The sequence below is a fragment of the Drosophila navojoa genome, chromosome 3 (assembly GCF_054131105.1).
Source record: "Drosophila navojoa isolate 15081-1374.11 chromosome 3, UAZ_NAV_1.0, whole genome shotgun sequence".
Taxonomy (NCBI): domain Eukaryota; kingdom Metazoa; phylum Arthropoda; class Insecta; order Diptera; family Drosophilidae; genus Drosophila; species Drosophila navojoa.
The window spans coordinates 26,044,945-26,063,765 of NC_142891.1; the positions used below are offsets into that span (position 1 = coordinate 26,044,945).

General features: G+C 39.0%; 5 protein-coding genes across 6 annotated transcripts; 1 reads left to right on the forward strand and 4 right to left on the reverse strand.

Moving 5' to 3' along the window:
* Window positions 1–85: 85 nt before the first annotated feature.
* Window positions 86–2,027, reverse strand: fy (fuzzy planar cell polarity protein-like protein). The gene is made up of 3 exons (XM_018098769.3): window positions 1,815–2,027; window positions 665–1,752; window positions 86–597 (listed from the first exon to the last, which is right to left on the reverse strand). The coding sequence occupies exons 1-3, from the start codon at window positions 1,890–1,892 to the stop codon at window positions 540–542; spliced, it is 1,224 nt and encodes a 407-aa protein (XP_017954258.1). The 5' UTR covers window positions 1,893–2,027; the 3' UTR covers window positions 86–539.
* Window positions 2,028–2,224: 197 nt separating this feature from the next.
* Window positions 2,225–9,308, forward strand: emb (exportin-1 emb). Of its 2 annotated transcripts, none has more exons than XM_018098761.3 (7): window positions 2,225–2,724; window positions 3,353–5,038; window positions 5,236–5,606; window positions 5,679–6,158; window positions 7,024–7,356; window positions 7,447–7,812; window positions 7,894–9,308. In XM_018098761.3, the coding sequence occupies exons 2-7, from the start codon at window positions 3,550–3,552 to the stop codon at window positions 8,041–8,043; spliced, it is 3,189 nt and encodes a 1,062-aa protein (XP_017954250.1). In that variant the 5' UTR covers window positions 2,225–2,724; window positions 3,353–3,549; the 3' UTR covers window positions 8,044–9,308. The 2 variants fall into 2 exon arrangements, with proteins under 2 accessions (XP_017954250.1, XP_089114772.1); XM_089258646.1 differs by lacking the exon at window positions 2,225–2,724 and adding an exon at window positions 3,176–3,281.
* On the reverse strand, window positions 9,300–12,092 carry Naglu (N-acetyl-alpha-glucosaminidase). Its single transcript, XM_030385823.2, has 2 exons — window positions 11,608–12,092; window positions 9,300–11,536 (listed from the first exon to the last, which is right to left on the reverse strand). Exons 1-2 carry the CDS (start codon window positions 11,830–11,832, stop codon window positions 9,437–9,439), a joined length of 2,325 nt encoding a protein of 774 aa, XP_030241683.1. The 5' UTR covers window positions 11,833–12,092; the 3' UTR covers window positions 9,300–9,436.
* Window positions 12,093–13,175: 1,083 nt separating this feature from the next.
* LOC108649734 (uncharacterized) lies at window positions 13,176–16,105 on the reverse strand. The gene is made up of 2 exons (XM_018098764.3): window positions 15,717–16,105; window positions 13,176–15,656 (listed from the first exon to the last, which is right to left on the reverse strand). Exon 2 carries the CDS (start codon window positions 15,648–15,650, stop codon window positions 14,229–14,231), a length of 1,422 nt encoding a protein of 473 aa, XP_017954253.1. The 5' UTR covers window positions 15,651–15,656; window positions 15,717–16,105; the 3' UTR covers window positions 13,176–14,228.
* A 1,506-nt stretch (window positions 16,106–17,611) lies between these two features.
* On the reverse strand, window positions 17,612–18,555 carry ms(3)K81 (male sterile (3) K81). The gene has a single exon (XM_018098774.3). The coding sequence runs from the start codon at window positions 18,396–18,398 to the stop codon at window positions 17,823–17,825; it is 576 nt and encodes a 191-aa protein (XP_017954263.1). The 5' UTR covers window positions 18,399–18,555; the 3' UTR covers window positions 17,612–17,822.
* Window positions 18,556–18,821: the final 266 nt, after the last annotated feature.

The following is an 18,821-nucleotide window of genomic DNA, read 5'->3' on the forward strand; positions in this document are numbered from 1 at the left end:
TTAAAGTAGTTCATATAGGGGGTCTATAGCGTAGACTTTTTATACTTACTTTATCTTTATAGCTTAAACTTAAAAAAATCCATGATTTGTTAAAATTTTAACATTTTATTAAAAAGTCTATATTTGTTCCAGCACCAGGTCAATTTATAAATTAATCTTAAAAGTAATGTTCTACAGCTCGAAGACACCCAATACTTACTTACATTACGAAATTTACACACATTTTACGAAATACTCTATATATCCTAGCTCTTTCGGCTAACACCAGTATTATTAAAATCCAATTTATGTGTATCGATCATTTAATCGATTAATAAACCAGCTTAAACTATAAGATATTCAAATTCCAATAGAACTAAGGCAATTAGGATCAGTCTTAAAAGCTCCTTAATAACACTGTTTGATAAAAGTTAACTTTTCTAATATATTACAGGCTTCCTCAGACTTTCATATTTAGAATTCACGAAAAAATACTATCAGAATTATTTTGTTCTTGTCCCGAAATTCTTGTTATATTGTGCAGTCATGCCCATTATCGCTCACCAGCAAACGCTTTTGTCTTGCAATAGACTAGCATAGACTTGTTTCGCAAGAAACCTAAGAAAATAATAAAAAGACGAAACAGTATTTCATGTGAAAGAGAAAACGGAGTTACCGCACTTACCTCATAGTATGTGTGGGCACTGCCGCAACAAAAAGCAGGAATATGACATTATTTTGATCATCTGCCTGGGCATAACATTTGTGATAATCGGAGCAACTGTACTGATCCAACATAACCGTTTCATTTAACGTGTCTAGAGCGTTGCTTTCGCTTTTGGCTATCTTTAATTCGTGGATGTTCTCCAAAGTGTGATCAAAGAACTTCTTAAGCATGTCCAAACGCTGCAAATCGCCCACAACAATTCGCTTAGCACTCGACGATTGATGCAGATTTCGTGTAAAGACACATTTACGGGTCTCCGTATTAATCAGGATAATGGCTAATATATGGGCATCGATATCCAGTTGCTCGGGAAGGCTGCGTGGAACGCATCTTTCAACATTGGCCAGGAGATTGGCATCATTACGATATGCATTCATCGCATTCAGATGCAGCTCCCGGAACGCAGATTCGGCCCCGCAAAGAACACACAGCGCACTGTTCGCTGAAACTGGGACACTGACAAACCGAAAGGCAATGTTTGGACTCTTGCTGGGCAGATAGACGGGCACATCGAGCTGCAATGCGCTTGAAGAGTTGAGCAGAAAGAGCAAGAGTTCCCTATCAAGGGTGTCCAAGTCCCACCAGCCTTCTGTAGCTACAGCGATGCGCTGGCCCACAACAAGACAACAAAACAGCGAACCACAATTGGAGCTGAACTCATTCAAACGGTTCAAGAGATGTGCATTTTCCGTTGCCAACAGACAGTCCGTATAGCCCAGGAGCGTTGTGCCAGCACTAGATGCTTCCAGAGCAGCGTCAACAACAGGAACATACTTCTTGGCATCTTTCTTTAGGCGTTCCATAAGTGAGGGATGGGCTAACTCGTCGCGACTAATAAAAAGTGCAATCCCTCCGAATGCGAGTTCCGCTAGAGCCTGAAGCTGAAGCTCACCCATACCACGGCCACACACGATCAGCGTGATTGCATTGTGAAAGTCACGCCAAATGTACGTCCATTCATCAGTGTGCGTAGTTTGTAATTGTATGCCGAGTGACTTGAAGAACATATGAAAGCCATTCAGAGAAGCCACCGTCGAGAAGGGCAGCTACAATGAAAGTAACAAAATGTGGCTTTTGCATATGTACACATATTATTGATTGTGCTTACGTTGTCGCATTCACCCTTTTTGCGTGTAAATATAGGTAAGCCGCCATTAGTTGTTAAGCAATGCAAATAAATCGACATCGTTTCTAAACAATAAAATTCTCTATATCGAAAGTTGTTTATGTTATGTGCCTCTTAAAACATTCCTTTGGAATAAAAATAGAGATGTGCTAGTGCTGAATCTGATCACGCCTGTCACGAGGCAATTTTGATATATACAAGAAATTCGCATTTTTATTCTTAGTATGTGCACATTTTGCCATTATGATTATTGGGCACATTTTTATATTAATTATATTTTGATTATTATTATTATTTTTTTATTTTTTAATAATTGCAACTCTAAGTTCGATAATAAAATAAGCAACATGGGGACGATAAGCGAGCGATATATGTAAATACAACCGTCTTTTAATCAGGGTTCCATGTTTGTATAATATGGAAACACTGTGTTCTGTTAATTGTGCCGGTAGATATTTATTAAATACGGGCTGACTTCATAATTAAAAAAAATAGAATTCTCCTTAAAGCACTTCACTCTGTTTACTTTGTGGTCTCTATACCTCATTTCTGTTTATATAAACTCTACTCGATTCCGGCACCGCGCATGACGCTTGTGGTCCATCCCTGGTTTTCACTACAGAAGGAGAAGAAAAGTACTGCGAAAAAGTTTGTTTCAAACATACAAATTGGTCACAACGTCAACCGTTGTTAGCCAAATTGCAAAAAAAAATCGCTCAGCGTGCATGTATTTTGCGACAAAAGATTTAATTTTGACTTGTGCATCTCGTGAATGAAAATACATTTTTTCGCTGTCTGGACAGAAACGTTGTAGTCTTTTCACTCGTTTTGCGCTTTCGTTTTCCACGCTGTTTCTTGGGAATCGTAGGTTGCAACGCTTTTCTAAAACTAGGTAAGTGCGTGTGAAAGTTAATATAAGTTAAATGTGTGCAAGAGTGGGTTTTAATTAAACAACATATGTGTTGTACAACAATCTAAAGCCGTGCGTACATTATAGATTTGTGAAATGCCGTCGCAGTCTCGAGATGCGTTGCGCTGCTTTGATTGTATTTTGCATGTGTAAGCGGCATGTGTGTGCGTGTGTATTTGTGTGTGCTAGAGATGAGCGGTATCTGAAATGACCGTGACATGCAGCAATAATGCAGGTTTCTGATCCTGCACGTCTATGTAAACACGAAACACAACATTAAACGCAAATCTCACGAGCGTCTTAATTTATTTGAGAATAAATTTAAAAATTGATTTCAATTTTTGTTCGTCACGTAACTGCTAATGGCTCGAAGCACTGGAATGCTTGGGATAAGTAACAGGTACGAAAATATCGCTCATCGCTACGGTATGTAAGTGTGTGTGTGCTCGTATGTGCGAAAAAAAGTAAGCGCGCCACAAGCAATCGTTCATTGTGTTTGTGTGTGCATGTGTGTAGAAAATAAGAAAACATACGTAAATGTATGTAAAAAGAAATATGGTTGCCTTTATGCCGATAAATGTAATTTTCGATATTTTCGATTCTTCTATAGAGTCAATCCAGGTGACCAGGCGACCCGTCAACCAAACAGCAGCTGTCAACTAACACAGATTTCATCACTGACGCGCATTCCCCACTCGTTTTAGCCGGAGGAGCAAGCGAAAATCAATCAAAATTAACGCGGACACAGCGACTGCTGGTGCTGCTGCTGAGCGACGCAGACGCGAACGCTGCTTTTACTACAAAGCGATGGCGATGTTGAGCTCCGATGAAGCGAGCAAATTGCTCGACTTCAACCAGAAGCTAGACATTAATCTGCTCGATAAGATTGTGGAGGCGCTATACTCGTCGCAGGGTGAACAGTTGCGACTGGCGCAGGACATACTAACCACACTAAAGGAGCATCCGGAGGCCTGGACGCGTGTCGACAGTATACTCGAATATTCACAGAATCAGCAAACCAAGTTCTATGCGCTTCAAATTCTCGAGGAGGTGATCAAGACACGCTGGAAGGTGCTTCCACGCAATCAATGTGAGGGAATCAAAAAGTATGTCGTCAGCCTAATCATAAAAACATCCTCGGATCCGGCCATCATGGAGCAGAACAAAGTTTATTTGAATAAGCTGAATATGATATTGGTGCAGATCCTTAAGCGCGAATGGCCGCGCAACTGGGAGACGTTCATCAGCGATATAGTCGGTGCATCGAAAACGAACGAGAGCCTGTGCATGAACAATATGGTTATATTGAAAAACCTAAGCGAGGAGGTATTTGATTTTTCGCTCGGGCAAATAACACAGACGAAGGCCAAGCATTTGAAGGATACAATGTGTTCGGAGTTTTCGCAAATTTTTACCCTCTGTTCGTTTGTGCTGGAGAATTCAATGAACGCGGCGCTGATACAGGTCACACTAGAGACGCTATTGCGCTTTCTCAATTGGATACCATTGGGCTACATCTTCGAGACGACGCTCATAGAGACGTTGATCTTTAAGTTTCTAAGCGTGCCGATGTTTCGCAATGTAACCTTGAAGTGCCTATCCGAAATTGCGGGTCTATCGGCGGCCAATTACAACGATAATTTTGCAACGCTATTCAAGGACACAATGGTGCAGCTAGACCAGATCATTGGTCAAAATATGAATATGAATCAAGTGTTCCTGTGCGGCAGCGATACGGAACAGGAGCTGGTGCTGAATCTGGCCATGTTCCTCTGCACGTTTCTCAAGGAGCATGGCAAACTTGTGGAAGATGCCAAGTATGTGGATTACTTGAACCAGGCACTCCTGTACTTGGTCATGATCAGTGAGGTTGAGGACGTGGAGGTGTTTAAAATCTGTCTGGAATACTGGAATTGCCTTGTCGAGAATCTGTACAATACCGAATTCTTTCCACCCACACTGGAGTCATCGAAGCGACAGCAAGTTTATCCCCGGCGCCGATTCTATGCACCGATTTTGTCTAAGGTTCGCTTCATCATGATTTCTCGCATGGCAAAGCCAGAGGAAGTTCTTGTTGTCGAAAACGAGAATGGCGAAGTGGTTCGCGAATTTATGAAGGACACCAATTCGATTAATTTGTACAAAAATATGAGGGAAACCTTGGTGTTTCTCACCCATTTGGATTGTGCGGATACGGATCGCATTATGACCATTAAGCTATTAAATCAGGTCAATGGCACTGAATTCTCCTGGAAAAATCTCAACACTCTATGCTGGGCAATTGGCTCCATATCGGGTATGTTTTTAATTTTGTATATACTGTAAATCGATTATTTTTACAAAATATAATTTATTTTAATTAAAATATGTGATCTCCACTTGAAAATGCGAAACAAAGAAAATGTTCCGAATGAAACGATAATTTAAACAAGAGTTAATAAATCAAATTCCATATTTGAATGAATTATATGTTTTACAATTATCTTTCTGCAGGCGCTTTCTGCGAAGAAGATGAGAAACGCTTTCTGGTCACCGTCATCAAGGACCTGCTTGGACTCTGCGAGCAGAAGAAGGGCAAGGACAACAAGGCGATCATTGCATCCAATATTATGTATGTGGTGGGACAGTATCCACGCTTTCTGCGCGCCCATTGGAAATTCCTAAAGACGGTGGTGAACAAGCTGTTTGAATTTATGCACGAAACGCACGACGGTGTCCAGGACATGGCCTGCGACACATTCATTAAGATAGCAATTAAGTGTCGTCGCTATTTTGTTACAATACAGCCGAACGAGGCGTGCACCTTCATTGACGAGATTCTCAGCACTATGAGCAGCATAATATGTGATCTTCAGCCGCAGCAGGTAAGCGAAGTGACTAGCAATGCGCACTCACTCAGCCAGCCTATAATGAACGACTAAACTCTTCCGTTTAAGGTGCACACATTCTATGAGGCAGTCGGCTATATGATCTCTGCTCAAGTGGACCAGGTGCAACAGGATGCCCTTATAGAACGGTATATGCTGTTGCCGAACCAGGTTTGGGACGATATCATATCGCGGGCATCGAAAAATGTCGATTTTCTGAAAAACATGACAGCCGTTAAGCAGCTGGGCAGCATATTGAAGACAAATGTGGCCGCCTGCAAAGCACTGGGCCACGCCTATGTCATTCAATTGGGTCGGATTTATTTGGATATGCTTAATGTGTACAAGATCACATCGGAGAACATCATTCAGGCCATTGAGGTGAATGGCGTCAATGTGAACAATCAGCCGCTGATCAAATCAATGCATGTCGTGAAGAAGGAAACCCTCAATTTGATAGCCGAATGGGTATCGCGCTCCAATGACAATCAATTAGTTATGGACAACTTTATACCGCCCCTATTGGACGCCATTTTGATGGATTATCAGGTGTGTAAATCTTTCTGCTTACATGTTATATACATATTTGATAATTTGTTATCTTTGTTTTGCATTTATCAGTATGAGTTATTGGTATATCAATTGCAGGGCAACAGATGTAGAGAAACAATTATATAGTAGGAGCAGGCCTTTATTGTTTGTATGAAAACAGATTGGGTTAGCCCATAATATAATGAAACTTAAATTACGACTTTTACAAACACAGGTTGGTTTGGGGTGAAGAAGGCGGACTAAATAAGTTTAGAAAAATTTAAAAAGATATATTAAAATTTTAAAAATGTAACTTTTATATGAAATCCATTACTCCGCATTTAATCTACATTCTATTCTAGCCAATCTTGAAATAGTACATAATATTAAGATACTATTTGGCCAACCTATAAGTAAATTAATTTATTACTATAAGTTTTAGTCTTTTTTTAAGAGAGAATACGTAGAAAGTTGTTTATGAATTCAGGAAATTGTTCATATTTTAAAATACTTAGCCTTAGTATAACTGCAGAAATTTCATTACACAAAAATATTGAAGATACATATATTTTTAAATTAACAAAGAGCAAAATCATTTTCCCTTATATTCTACAAAATTTAGCACTCTCTAAACTTAGTTTCAAAATAATTAGTAAATATTTAGTGCCTTTAGTTTAGACATCTAGAAATGTGAACAGCGATTAATATTTAGATAGCGAATTGCAGAGGAAACCTTATAAGCTATCGACTGTCTAGATTACCGAAAGTCCCTATGACGTGTCGTGATTATATAGGCCATTCTACAAATTTAATAGGTTTATTGCCTTATCTGTAAGCTTATCTATATATAATTTTAATTACTTGAAATATGTATTTCTTATAGCGGTGTAAAGTTCCGTCCGCGCGTGAGCCAAAAGTTCTGAGCGCGATGGCAACGATTGTGAATAAATTGCGCCAGCATATCACAAATGAAGTACCAAAAATCTTCGATGCTGTATTTGAATGCACGCTAGACATGATCAATAAGAATTTCGAAGATTTTCCGCAGCATCGCTTCAGTTTCTATGAGCTGCTGCAGGCGGTCAATGCGCACTGCTTCAAGGCGTTCCTCAACATACCGCCGGCTCAGTTTAAATTGGTATTCGACTCTGTGGTATGGGCATTCAAGCACACAATGCGCAATGTGGCCGACATGGGCTTAAATATACTATACAAAGTAAGTTGATCTCTTCAATAGTAATATATGATGATATATGATATCTACAACATATATACATATATATAATATTATATATCTCGTTCACAGATGCTGCAAAATCTTGAACAACATCCGAATGCAGCGCAGAGTTTCTATCAAACCTACTTTACGGATATCCTTATGCAAATCTTCTCAGTGGTTACCGACACTTCGCATACAGCGGGGCTGCCTAATCATGCTATTATATTGGCCTATATGTTCTCTTTGGTAGAGAATCGAAAGATAACGGTTGAATTGGGCCCCATACCGGATAATATGATATTCATACAGGAATATGTGGCCTCATTGCTAAAGTCAGCATTTAATCATTTATCAGATAATCAGATCAAAGTCTTTGTCACTGGCCTTTTCAATTTGGACGAGAATGTACAAGCATTTAAGGAGCATTTGAGAGATTTCCTAATACAAATACGCGTGAGTAAAATGCTAAAAAGGAATAAACCATTCCTCACCTTTTTTCCCTTTCTATTGATTGCATTCATATATTATGTTTAGGAGGCCACTGGTGAGGATGATTCCGATTTGTATCTGGAGGAGCGTGAAGCAGCATTGGCTGAGGAGCAGTCTAACAAACGTCAAATGCAACGTAATATTCCGGGCATGTTAAATCCGCACGAATTGCCAGAGGATATGCAGGATGAATAAAAATATGCTGGGTAGCTGCTGGTGCTGCTTGCATGATGTTAGTTGAAGCTTGAGTATGCTGATAATAATGATTGATTGATGATTTATGATTGCAAATGATGTATGAGTGTTTTCTCAATTAGAGAAAAAGTATAAATGTTTGTTTGATTGAATGCATATGAGTATAAACGTTATATATATACACACACCCACACACAAACACAGCAGCCACACACATATACACACACACACAAACACAAACAGAGGAACATCTACATGCTGACAGTTGGTTAAATTATACGAGAATGTAAGCGGTTAATGTGCGCAATTGCATACCTTAATATGATTTAACATATTTTGTGTACTTTTGCCACCAATAAGCAACAACAAAACCACGCACTCCCTATCCCCAAAACTTAGCTGTAAAACATCGTCGTCTACATTACAAAGCAAACGAAAGATGAAAACTTTATACATACATAAATACTAAATGCATATTATAATAATAATAATAATAATAATAATTATAATGATAATGTTTGTTTGAAATTTTTAAATGAGTAAAATTGTAGAAATATCGTGTATGAATGAAAATGAAAACGAGCGAATACATCTCCCATACTTCTTTTTCCACATACAAACGAAAGAAACAATTTATATTAATATAAACATTATGTAGTTTGCGCCACACACACACACACATCAAGTAAATGATCAATTTTATGTAAACCACTTGCATAAAACCAATCCAATAAAATATGTACATGTATATGTAATACGCGTTGCAACAAACTGAGAACACACACAAACGAAACACACTTCACACAATTGCAAAACAAACAGAAAATAACCATAGTAATTCGTATGCGTATGATTGATTGATGAAGATGTTTAAATTTTTACATTTAAATTAGTTTGTACAATAATTTAAATAAAAATCAATTAAAAACCCATAAAGTTCATATCTCAATGTGCGTATGTATGTATGTATGCCAACTTGTGAATGGGGATCGGAAAGAATGTTTTCGATTGAGGCGGGTTTGTGAACTAAACCAAGAACAGATCATTATTTTCGTATTGAATTTAATTTTGAACTATTTTTCATTCATTTCGTTTTCCATATGAATAGAAATAGAAAACCAACAAAAACTCCAAAATAATATTTAATGAACATATCTTACATTGTTTTTCATTTTTACTAAAAAAAATATAAGTTTATTTTTTTATATTTATAACTCAAAAATTATATAATTATTTTTATAAATAAAACGCAACACTGAAGCTTATATTTTTAATTATAAATATTAAAAGAATTTTTATCTGTCAATTATTATAAAGAAAGATAATCTAGAGAACATTATTTTTTTTATGAGTGATTATTTCTATATGAATGTATTATGAACTTCTATGTGCATTATTTCGACTGCCTGTCCGCTGGTTTATTGCCATCCATTAGCCTTACCGCAATTCGGCAATAGTGCAGAAAGTGCGTATCTCTCGAATAAGCTTTCCATTTCTCATAGATATCGTGTGAGATATTCCACGTGCTTCCCACTGGCGATGTGGGATATGCCTTGGTGAGGTTGCTAAATGGCAACTCGATTTCGTTGGCCACCCGCTTTTTGAATTCGGAGGCATTGAAAGGCTTCTTCGCTTGCAGGGCCTGCGCGACAGCCTCCAGAAACATATTCCAACGAGGCTGGTAATAATCGCTCATCAGGCCAGACCATTGTTTCGTCGCATAGTCAAGAATCTGACCGTTTGGACCCCAGGCCGTCAGTTGATTCCGTGCATTAAATTCGTAGAGCGGACGCTGTTCCACACTGGGCGCCAATCGGTTGGCGGCCTCCAGCCAGTTGCCCAGTAAATAATGCTCTCCACTGGCCAGTATTCGCTCCATATCTGCAAGCAGTTCCAAAAGCTTGCCAGCCAGATATTCCACACGATTGAGCTGCTCCTTGCGATAAGCTGACTTCAGATTGACGTAGACGTGATCGAAGCTCTGCTGGAGGAACTGGCGCGTTATATCCACCAAGTCGTGCTCATAGATGGCACGCCTGTTATCCTTTAGGGGTACAATTTCGCTTGCCTCCAGCATTAGGCGCCAAGCCTCATAGATCGTGGTTGCATTGTACCAAATCCAAGGATTAAGATTCAAGCTCGGCCTTTTGTTCAACGAATACTTTCCACGCATGCGCTCTACGCCATGAAAGGAGTAAACGCTCTCCCGCAGCAGTTGCCACACCTGCGATAAGCGCGTATCATTTACGCCGTAACGTGTCAAAGCAAAGTGCTCGAACCAATCTTCAAGCTGCAACTCATCTGAACTCCAGCCTTGCTCGAGAGTGAGGGCGAACATGGCATAGTTTTGGCCAATGCCTTCGGGCGTTATGCCCACGCCCACCAAACTGCTGTTGGGCATGGAGCGGGCAGCTATGATTTTACTAGTTATCAACTGGGCGGAGCCAAAGAGACCAAGGGTGCCACCGAAATTGTTGAGCATGCACCAGACAAAGGGCTGGCCATAGTAGGAGTGCGTCCGCTGGTATTGCGGAAATTGTTCGCTTTGCAGATCCAAGACCAGGATGCGACCCCGTGGCACAGCGGTGAGGAAAGCTTCGATGAGATCGTCTGTCCAGAAGAAGGACTTTAAGAACATCCAACCCTGTAGCAGCCACACAGCATCAGTATCCACTTCATGCATTGAGCTGTAAATGGCCTTGGCGGTGGATCGCATGTAGTTCGGCTCGCCAACACGTGGCATCATCTCGTTGAACGGATCACTGAAGTAGATGTGATTGGAGCCATAGACTTGGATGACACGGCGCAAAAACAATGCACCCAACTGCTGAAAGAGCGGATCTTCCGGCTCCACAAACAGGTCACAGCAATAGAGATCGGGAAAATTGTTCCATCGCTGGGCCGGCGTGAAGCTGGCATTGGGAAAGACGCGTCGCATTGCGGTTGGCACATGCCCAGCAAACGCAGGCAGAGCCACGCTCATGCCCAGCTCACGCTGAGCCCCAAGTATCCGCTGTTGCAGTCGCTGCTGCAGCTGCCTGTGTGCAGGCGGCAAAGGTCCAGCCCAGCCCCGAATGTTGCCCATGCGCTGCCAGGCCTGGAATGCAGGGCCCGCAAAGTGTGCATCGATTTCCTCGGGAGTGAGTCCCAGCTCAGTGTAGACATCCTGCCAGATGGCCTCCTGATTGGGGGCGATCACTAGATTAATGCCCATCATGGCCATCCAATCGATGTGACGTCGCCACTCATCGAATTGCCACCACACAAAGCTATAGCTCCAAGTGCAAACATTTTGATAATAGATAAGCGAACTGCCGGACTTTGAGCGGTATGTCGCATTAGGCGGATCCCAATTTTCTGGCAGCTCAATTTGGGTTTTAAACCAATCCAAGTCCTTGTTCAGCACATGCTTTAGATAATAGTGGAAGCCCTTGCATACAGAGACCCCATTTGATCCAGCAATCAACACCTTTCCATTCTCTAAGCGACTTATCTATAATAGAAACATATGTTTTCTTATTCTAACTGAAATTTGTAAGCCAATATATATACACAAGTACACACCTGATAGCTGTTGGCTTCTAGAATCCTGTTAACTTCCACCTGAAACCATTGTGATGCTCGAAGTCCAATCACACGCTGAATAAGCTGCTTCACAGCATCTTCCTGCACATCGGGCGATGTGTCTGGTGCAAAGCGGGCCGCCAAATCCGATCCGAGATCGCATTTTGTCAAGGTCAAAATATGGACGAATGCCAAGAGCGCGCACAAATTGATGCGCCCGAACATGACAATTGAAGTCAATGGCACAAGTCTCACTGAAATCGAGCCGGCAATTGGGTTCTTGGCTGCCGCAATTGTTGATAATGAGTGTGACGTTGTGCGAGACCGCTATAATGATCGTTGTATTAGTAATTTGTGAGAGCAAATGAAAATAAAATGAACGTATGTACCGCACTCCGGCTAACTGTATATTATTGCAGCTGAATTGTAATTGAATTTATTCAACTGCAGCCAATGCTGAATATATATATATAATAGGTATGTATGCTAATGCAATAAAAGTGCGAGTATTTATGCAGTCTGTTAATTTTGCCAATTATATTTACTCATTTTCGCCACTCACTATTCATGTGTAAATTTGAGTTTAAAACGGTAAACACAACAGTTTACCGATGTTTGTGCTTAAATAAATGAAGATTTGCATGTGTACACACGGAAACGTTTGAGTGAATTCGTTGTGCATATATTCCAATGTATTAACAAGTTAAAATTCAATATAAATTTGTGACATCGTTACGTCTTTGTATCATAAGCATGCATTTTTAAATTTTATTCATTTTCGATTCGCTTAAAACTTTCAACACATCGCGCCTTTTTCAATGCTTGACGTATGTACTCACTGGAAATGCTTGATACGATTTGTGATCTGATGATATATCGATACATTGAGATTAATATGCATCGGTAAGAGAAACAAATATTTGAATTTGGATTTGTGCTATTGGATTTGTGTTATTGAAATGATGGAGTTTTTAAGATGTCTAGTAATAGATAATGATAATAAAAGTCATTAGCTCAAAATGATATTTTTAAGATTGATTGATTTTATTTTAAGTCTACTACAAATATAATTAGGGTTTTACTTCAATGTGAAGCTTTAAAACTTTGTAGAAATTTATAATTAATTAAAAAAACAAGTCATTGTGATTGATGTTATAAAACATGTGAGTGCTGTCTTTGTATATAGATGGAAAAGTGGACATGAAATATGGAATGAATATTATTAAAGGTAAATACAATGATCATATGAGTTTTTAGCGCACTGTTGGATAAAAGAGTCTTGAATAAAACTGATGAGTTTAATTTGAAAGCCTTTATAATTCCTGCCCAAGATATATCCACTGAAACCTTTTAATGCAGCGTTCTGTTTATTGCAACTTACTTATAAGATAGGGAACAGCTGTTTTCCAACTGTGGATAATTAATTGTGTGTAACAATCAAATTCATTTTGTGATAGCCATAGTTTTGAATACGCTGAATAAACAGCCAGTCGCGAATCAGGCGATACCACAAAAAAAAATTCTTTTTCTTTCTTTAAATATTAAAAAACAAAAAAAATTCAATTCAATTTAACGTAAATTAAATTCGCTTTTGTGATTATTTGTGTATTACATCTTTATTTCACATCTTTGTCTTAGACACTAAACAGTAATACAAATAATATTCAAATATTTCTGCATCTAAAATACAAAATACAAATCCAACAAGATACATGTATATATGTATATATTGTATGTCTAAGTAGCCGGACTCATCTTACATCGATTTCCAAACAATTTTGGATAACAATAAAGCAATTTATATAAATAAGATTAACAGCGATTTTTGGCAAACATATTCAATATAAAAAGCATTAACTTAATGTTCTGCATACTACGAAATATTCGCTTGACTACGTTTAACGAATACATGATGTACATGTACAATCTACATACATATTTCATACATCATTAATAGCTTTTTAATTTAAAAGCCTAACATGTTGCATTTTCACAAAAAGAAAATTCATTTCGCACATTTCAAAAGCGACTAGCACTTAAAAAAAACAGCCCCATGTGTGTGTGAGTGTGTAAAAATACTTTTGTCTGTATATGTGCACAGTTAAATCTATATAATAACTATAAATATATACGTTAAGTACATCAATTGAAACAACCTGATTGCAATATTTGTGTTTTCGCTCTGAATACACCAAATTTGTGGATTATGTTCAAATACACTTTTGGCCATAATTTGAATCCCATTCTGGTTTAGTGGGTCATACGTTGAGCCCCTTTCTTGTTTTGTTTTGTGGTTTCATTTCTTATTATTTTTGTTTTGTAAATTCGTTGTGCTTCCTTTTTGAAAGAGTTGCGCGCATGGTTTCCTTGTCATTTCTAATCATCTCCTCTCGTACGTTTTCTGCTCCTAAATTGAGTATGCTATTTGTCTGACTGTCTGTCCTAGATTTCTACTCACATCAATTGGGACGCTATTGGTCTGGCCAGATATTGGTTAATTGGGTTTAATGTCGCTTGACTCATTTCATATCAATTTGGTAATTCGCTGTTCCGTTTCTATTCATCTATTGTGTAGGTCTTTTTACTCGTTGATTAGCATCCTCCTTAGCTGGTTAACTGAGCTACTCGCTTATTGAGTAGGCCTTTCGCATGCATTTGCTGTGCCGCGTGCTGCGCAGCTCCCCTTCCTCTGGTCCATGATCTTGTTGATGCTGGCCATTGGCGCTAGAGTCGCCATCGTGGTTAGCTGCAGTAGAGGATTTATTCAGAGCGTAGGTACGTATAAAATCAATTGTGGAATAGCCTTGAGAGCCCACAAGTTCTGTAGCTGGTGTCGCGGCTGCTCCAGTCGTGGAGTTTCTGTTCTGCGGCAATGTCATCGCATCGGATACTTTACTTGCTTCCGGCGTTAAGGGCGCTGTGTTCGAGAGGGAAAGCCCGCTGCCAAAGCCGTTGGCTAGTGGTTTGGGGGAGCTCTGGGCAGGACTCCGCGGCTGATCCAAGTCAAGCACAATGTAGTTGACGCCTGGAAAACTCGTTGGGGTAACAGGCTGCGGCTGCGGCTGCTGCTGCTGTTGCAATGGCTGTTGCTGCGATGAAGAGACAACCGAATGCTGCGAAGAGTCACGGGGCAGCAGGGGCAGATCCAACCGGTTGATGTTCTCGTAGCAACGTTCGCTATCGAAAAGCAAACGATCCACGTTTGCATATAGACGCAACGATTCAGCGAGAGCCGGCGCTGCTTCCTGGGGCGGCATATCGCCCAAATTTTGTTGCTGCTGCTGATGCCTACGCATGGTGCTGAGAGCACTATTCGTAGAGGTGGGCGTGGCTTGGAGCGGGGATCCGCAACTGGTCTGCTCCTGCAGCAAGCGTTGCATCGGCTGATCGAAGTAGACATTGGCACTTGTGTTGATATAGGCGCCTGGGGTGATAGGCGACTGCAGAGCTCCATTGCTGACCTGGTCGGCATTGACAAGTTGCAGATTTGGCAGCGAATCGGGTGAATCTGAGGTCACGGCGATGGCATCGGTTGGGTGGTGGTGTTGCTGCGACTGCAAAGCGCTTCGTGCAAGAATCGGAGCCGGCTCCAAATAATTATTGCTATGTGGCTGCACATCGCTGCGCCCCATCAGCACAGAAACGGAATGCGTGGAGTTTACGCGCTCCCGTTCACGTTCCCGCTCCACTTGGGCAAAGGCATCTGTATTCACCGCATTGATATATGTTTGAAACATAGGATAGAGTTGCTCAGCATTGTGTATGCGAAACGTGTAGATGCCCGGTCCGGACATGCAGCGGCGTCCAGCCTCGAAGGAAAACAGATCTCCATTCAGACCATACCGTCGCAAGTGCTGCAATGCCCATACAATTGGCTCGCAGCCAGGCGACATGAATATCAATTCACGTGGTGTCAACTCCAAGTAGCCGCTGCGCACAATTGGCGCCTCCGGTCCACTGGGCTGCAAATGGGCAACACGTACTCGAAAGACATTCTCCTGTCGCAGCTCGCTCAGCTTGTTGGTGCTGGTGATGCAGCCCATCGCGTACTGCAACATCAAATAATGTAAGTCACTGAAACTTAAATTACGCAGACACAATATACACACCTTTGGCTACCTTCTGTTATCTTTAGCATGGGCACGACGCATGGCATGAGACTCGACAAATTGTGTGGCACTTCATTTAGAGGACGTTTATTTCTATTAAATTTTACAATTAATTGGTAGCCAACTAAGTACTCTAATGCTCTTTTGGCAATTTATTATTTAGTTTATTTCAATTATTTTATTTTGTATTTGCTACTGCTGTTACAGTGCTCGTTTGTTAACTTAACATTTTGCCAATTTCTTTTTAACAGTGCAATTCTTCAAGTAGTTTAATCCTTGGTATGCCAAACGAAATTTGTGTGTCTTTTATACTTGTCTTAATATATTTATGTAGAAAATTTGATGAAATGAATAAATGTCTTGCAGTTATAAAAGCAATATCAAGTCGTTAAAAAGCTTAAATCATTTTAAAATATGTATAAAACATGCTAACTCTGTTAACAGCGTACTTTTGGATATGCATAACAGAATCAGCTGATGATGAATTCATCGTTATGGCTATGAACTATCGACATACATATGTATTTTTTGCAAAGTAAAAAATTGCTTACTTTATTTCCTATATTTTTTAACATATAAGTAAAAATAGTCAGTTTGTATGTTTTTTCTTTAAGTGTAGAAATTGTATGCACATTTCATCCATATTGAAATATGGATACAGATCATACTATTTTTTTATATACATATGCACATACATACATTTCTATGAATGCAATAACGTACCGGAATTTTTTATGTGCATGTGTATATGAATTCGAACTTTTGTACATATGTATGTATGTCTGCTCATTTAGTGAGTCTCGTGCGAGCATCAATCTTATCAGTCCCTAAAAACGGTGTTCTTTTTAAGAGCATTGCACGAATAATTCCACTCAAAGCTCACAACCGAATAAAGCGAAAAAGAAACTGCATAATCTTGCTCATAGCGAGAATATAAAAATTTTCAAGAAATAATTACCCTCAGAGTCGAAGCCAGGATCACATTGATCCCTTCTTTCAATCTGTAGATTTCATTCAATAAAGAATAAACTGAGATTGTGACTTAGTATTGATTATTGCATCCTCGCATATACAAGCCTATAAAATAAAAATAGGTGCTTTACGAATACGAAAACAACTTACTTTTACATATTGATTAGTGTTAGCAAAAAAAAAAATAAAAATAAAAATATTGAACATCGTTATTCTTAATATGTATGCTTAAATAAAATATACACTTGAATCGCTCAATTAATCTTAATACATCTGCTATTACATATATTTTGTAAAACGGTTATTTAATTTCAATTCAAATTTAAATAGATTAGTAATGTATATTCGATATACACGACTATCGCTAGTAATCTCTAAACATACAACCTGGACTTGTTTATAAATATAAACTATCAATGAATAAACTTTTTCGAACTCTATATTTCTTAATTGGCGTTTTAAATAAACAGAGCATAAATATATCGGATTTAAGAATAATCGAATAATTTCATCGATGAATCGAATAGCTAATAAAAAACATGCTTAATTTAAAAACAAATTTTTGTCATTGTCATTTAATGTACTATGTGGAACTTTCAAATTACCCGTATCCCACTTTTATATATAACACTTTATTTTAACAACTCTATTATCAATCAACGTATTTAAAACAATTTAAAATTTAATTTAATTTAAACTTACTTGCATGTTTTTTCTTTGCGTATATTATATACATACGTAAATAAACAGGTTTTTAAGTTAAAAATCTCAAAACAACCAATTCGAATTCAGGATTAATAACTTAATAAAATGAGTAAATAATTTTCCTAAAGGCAAAGATCTATTAATTCTATACAGACATGTATGTATGTATATATGTACATATGTATGTATTTCTGTAGTTTTGTGCTAAATGAAAATGGTTGAACGTTGTTCCTGTGCTTTTTATTGCACTTAGCTTAACAATAACTTCAGAAATTACAAAATATAATTAACATGCAAGTGAGCAATAGGCCTAATTGTTTAGTTTGAGCATCACGTTCTTTATATCTTAATCCTACCTGCAGTAAGTCGTAAGCTGCCACAGAACTTCCCAAAAAAATCTTTTACTATTGAACAGATATTCAATCTCTGTTACCCGCCCGTTGTGCCACTCAAATAAATGTCCATCACATCTTTATTTAGGTGAACGAACTGACGACGCTTCGGTATCGGCTGTATATTTGGGAGACGAGTTCCATTCACAGCATTCAGACTAAGCATTGACTCGCCATCATCGTCGCTGCTGGATGATGGCTGCTCCACCCGTTTGCGCTTCGTGTTGGTGCTAGAGGAGACCTCCTTGTTGCTAGTTGACGTTATTGATGACGGATCGGATGTCGAAGAGTATGCCGATACTACACTAGAGCTCTGTGTCTGTTGTTGACTGCTGCTCACATCTGATATGGAATTCGTGGTGCCTGCGCTACGGTTTTTGGTCTTTCGTAATTGCACAGCGTGTTTCAGCTTGACCTTGTAAATTTTCAGCAATGTGTCAAGACAGCTGCCACAGATGAGCGTTGTCCTACGCAATTCCGGATTTATATGTTTAGCGAAACTCAGGACTCTCTCGTTGGTGATTGTTTTGTGTGGAGGTCGCAGTAGATGATTGCCCAGGCCGCAGTACCGTTTACGACTGGCTGGGGATGTTCCTTTTGGTGTTGGCGGCATCCTTGTATTGTTAAATCAGCCTTCAAATTTGTGTGCTTATACACGTTTAAAATTGTTTTATTGCAACGCTTCCTTTGCTCCCATTTCCCGCCGAATATGAGTTATTTATGTTATATTGTGTGTGACCGCATACTGATAAATCGAAAATCCAATATTAGATATAAAAAATACCAAATACCAATTCACGACTTTATCGATATGAAATGGTAATGCTTGTACATTTTTATGAACAAACTTCGCTATCCATATTGATGAGAATAAAAGTTGCAGGATTTTTCCCAAATTAACCTAAAATAACAATCATAAAACATTGCGATTTACGTTAGACACCGTAAACTCTTTAATTTATTATGTTGATAGTTCAGTATTAAAAGTTTTACAAAGCTGTCAGTTAACTCTCGATTTTAAATTGAACAGCAGCCA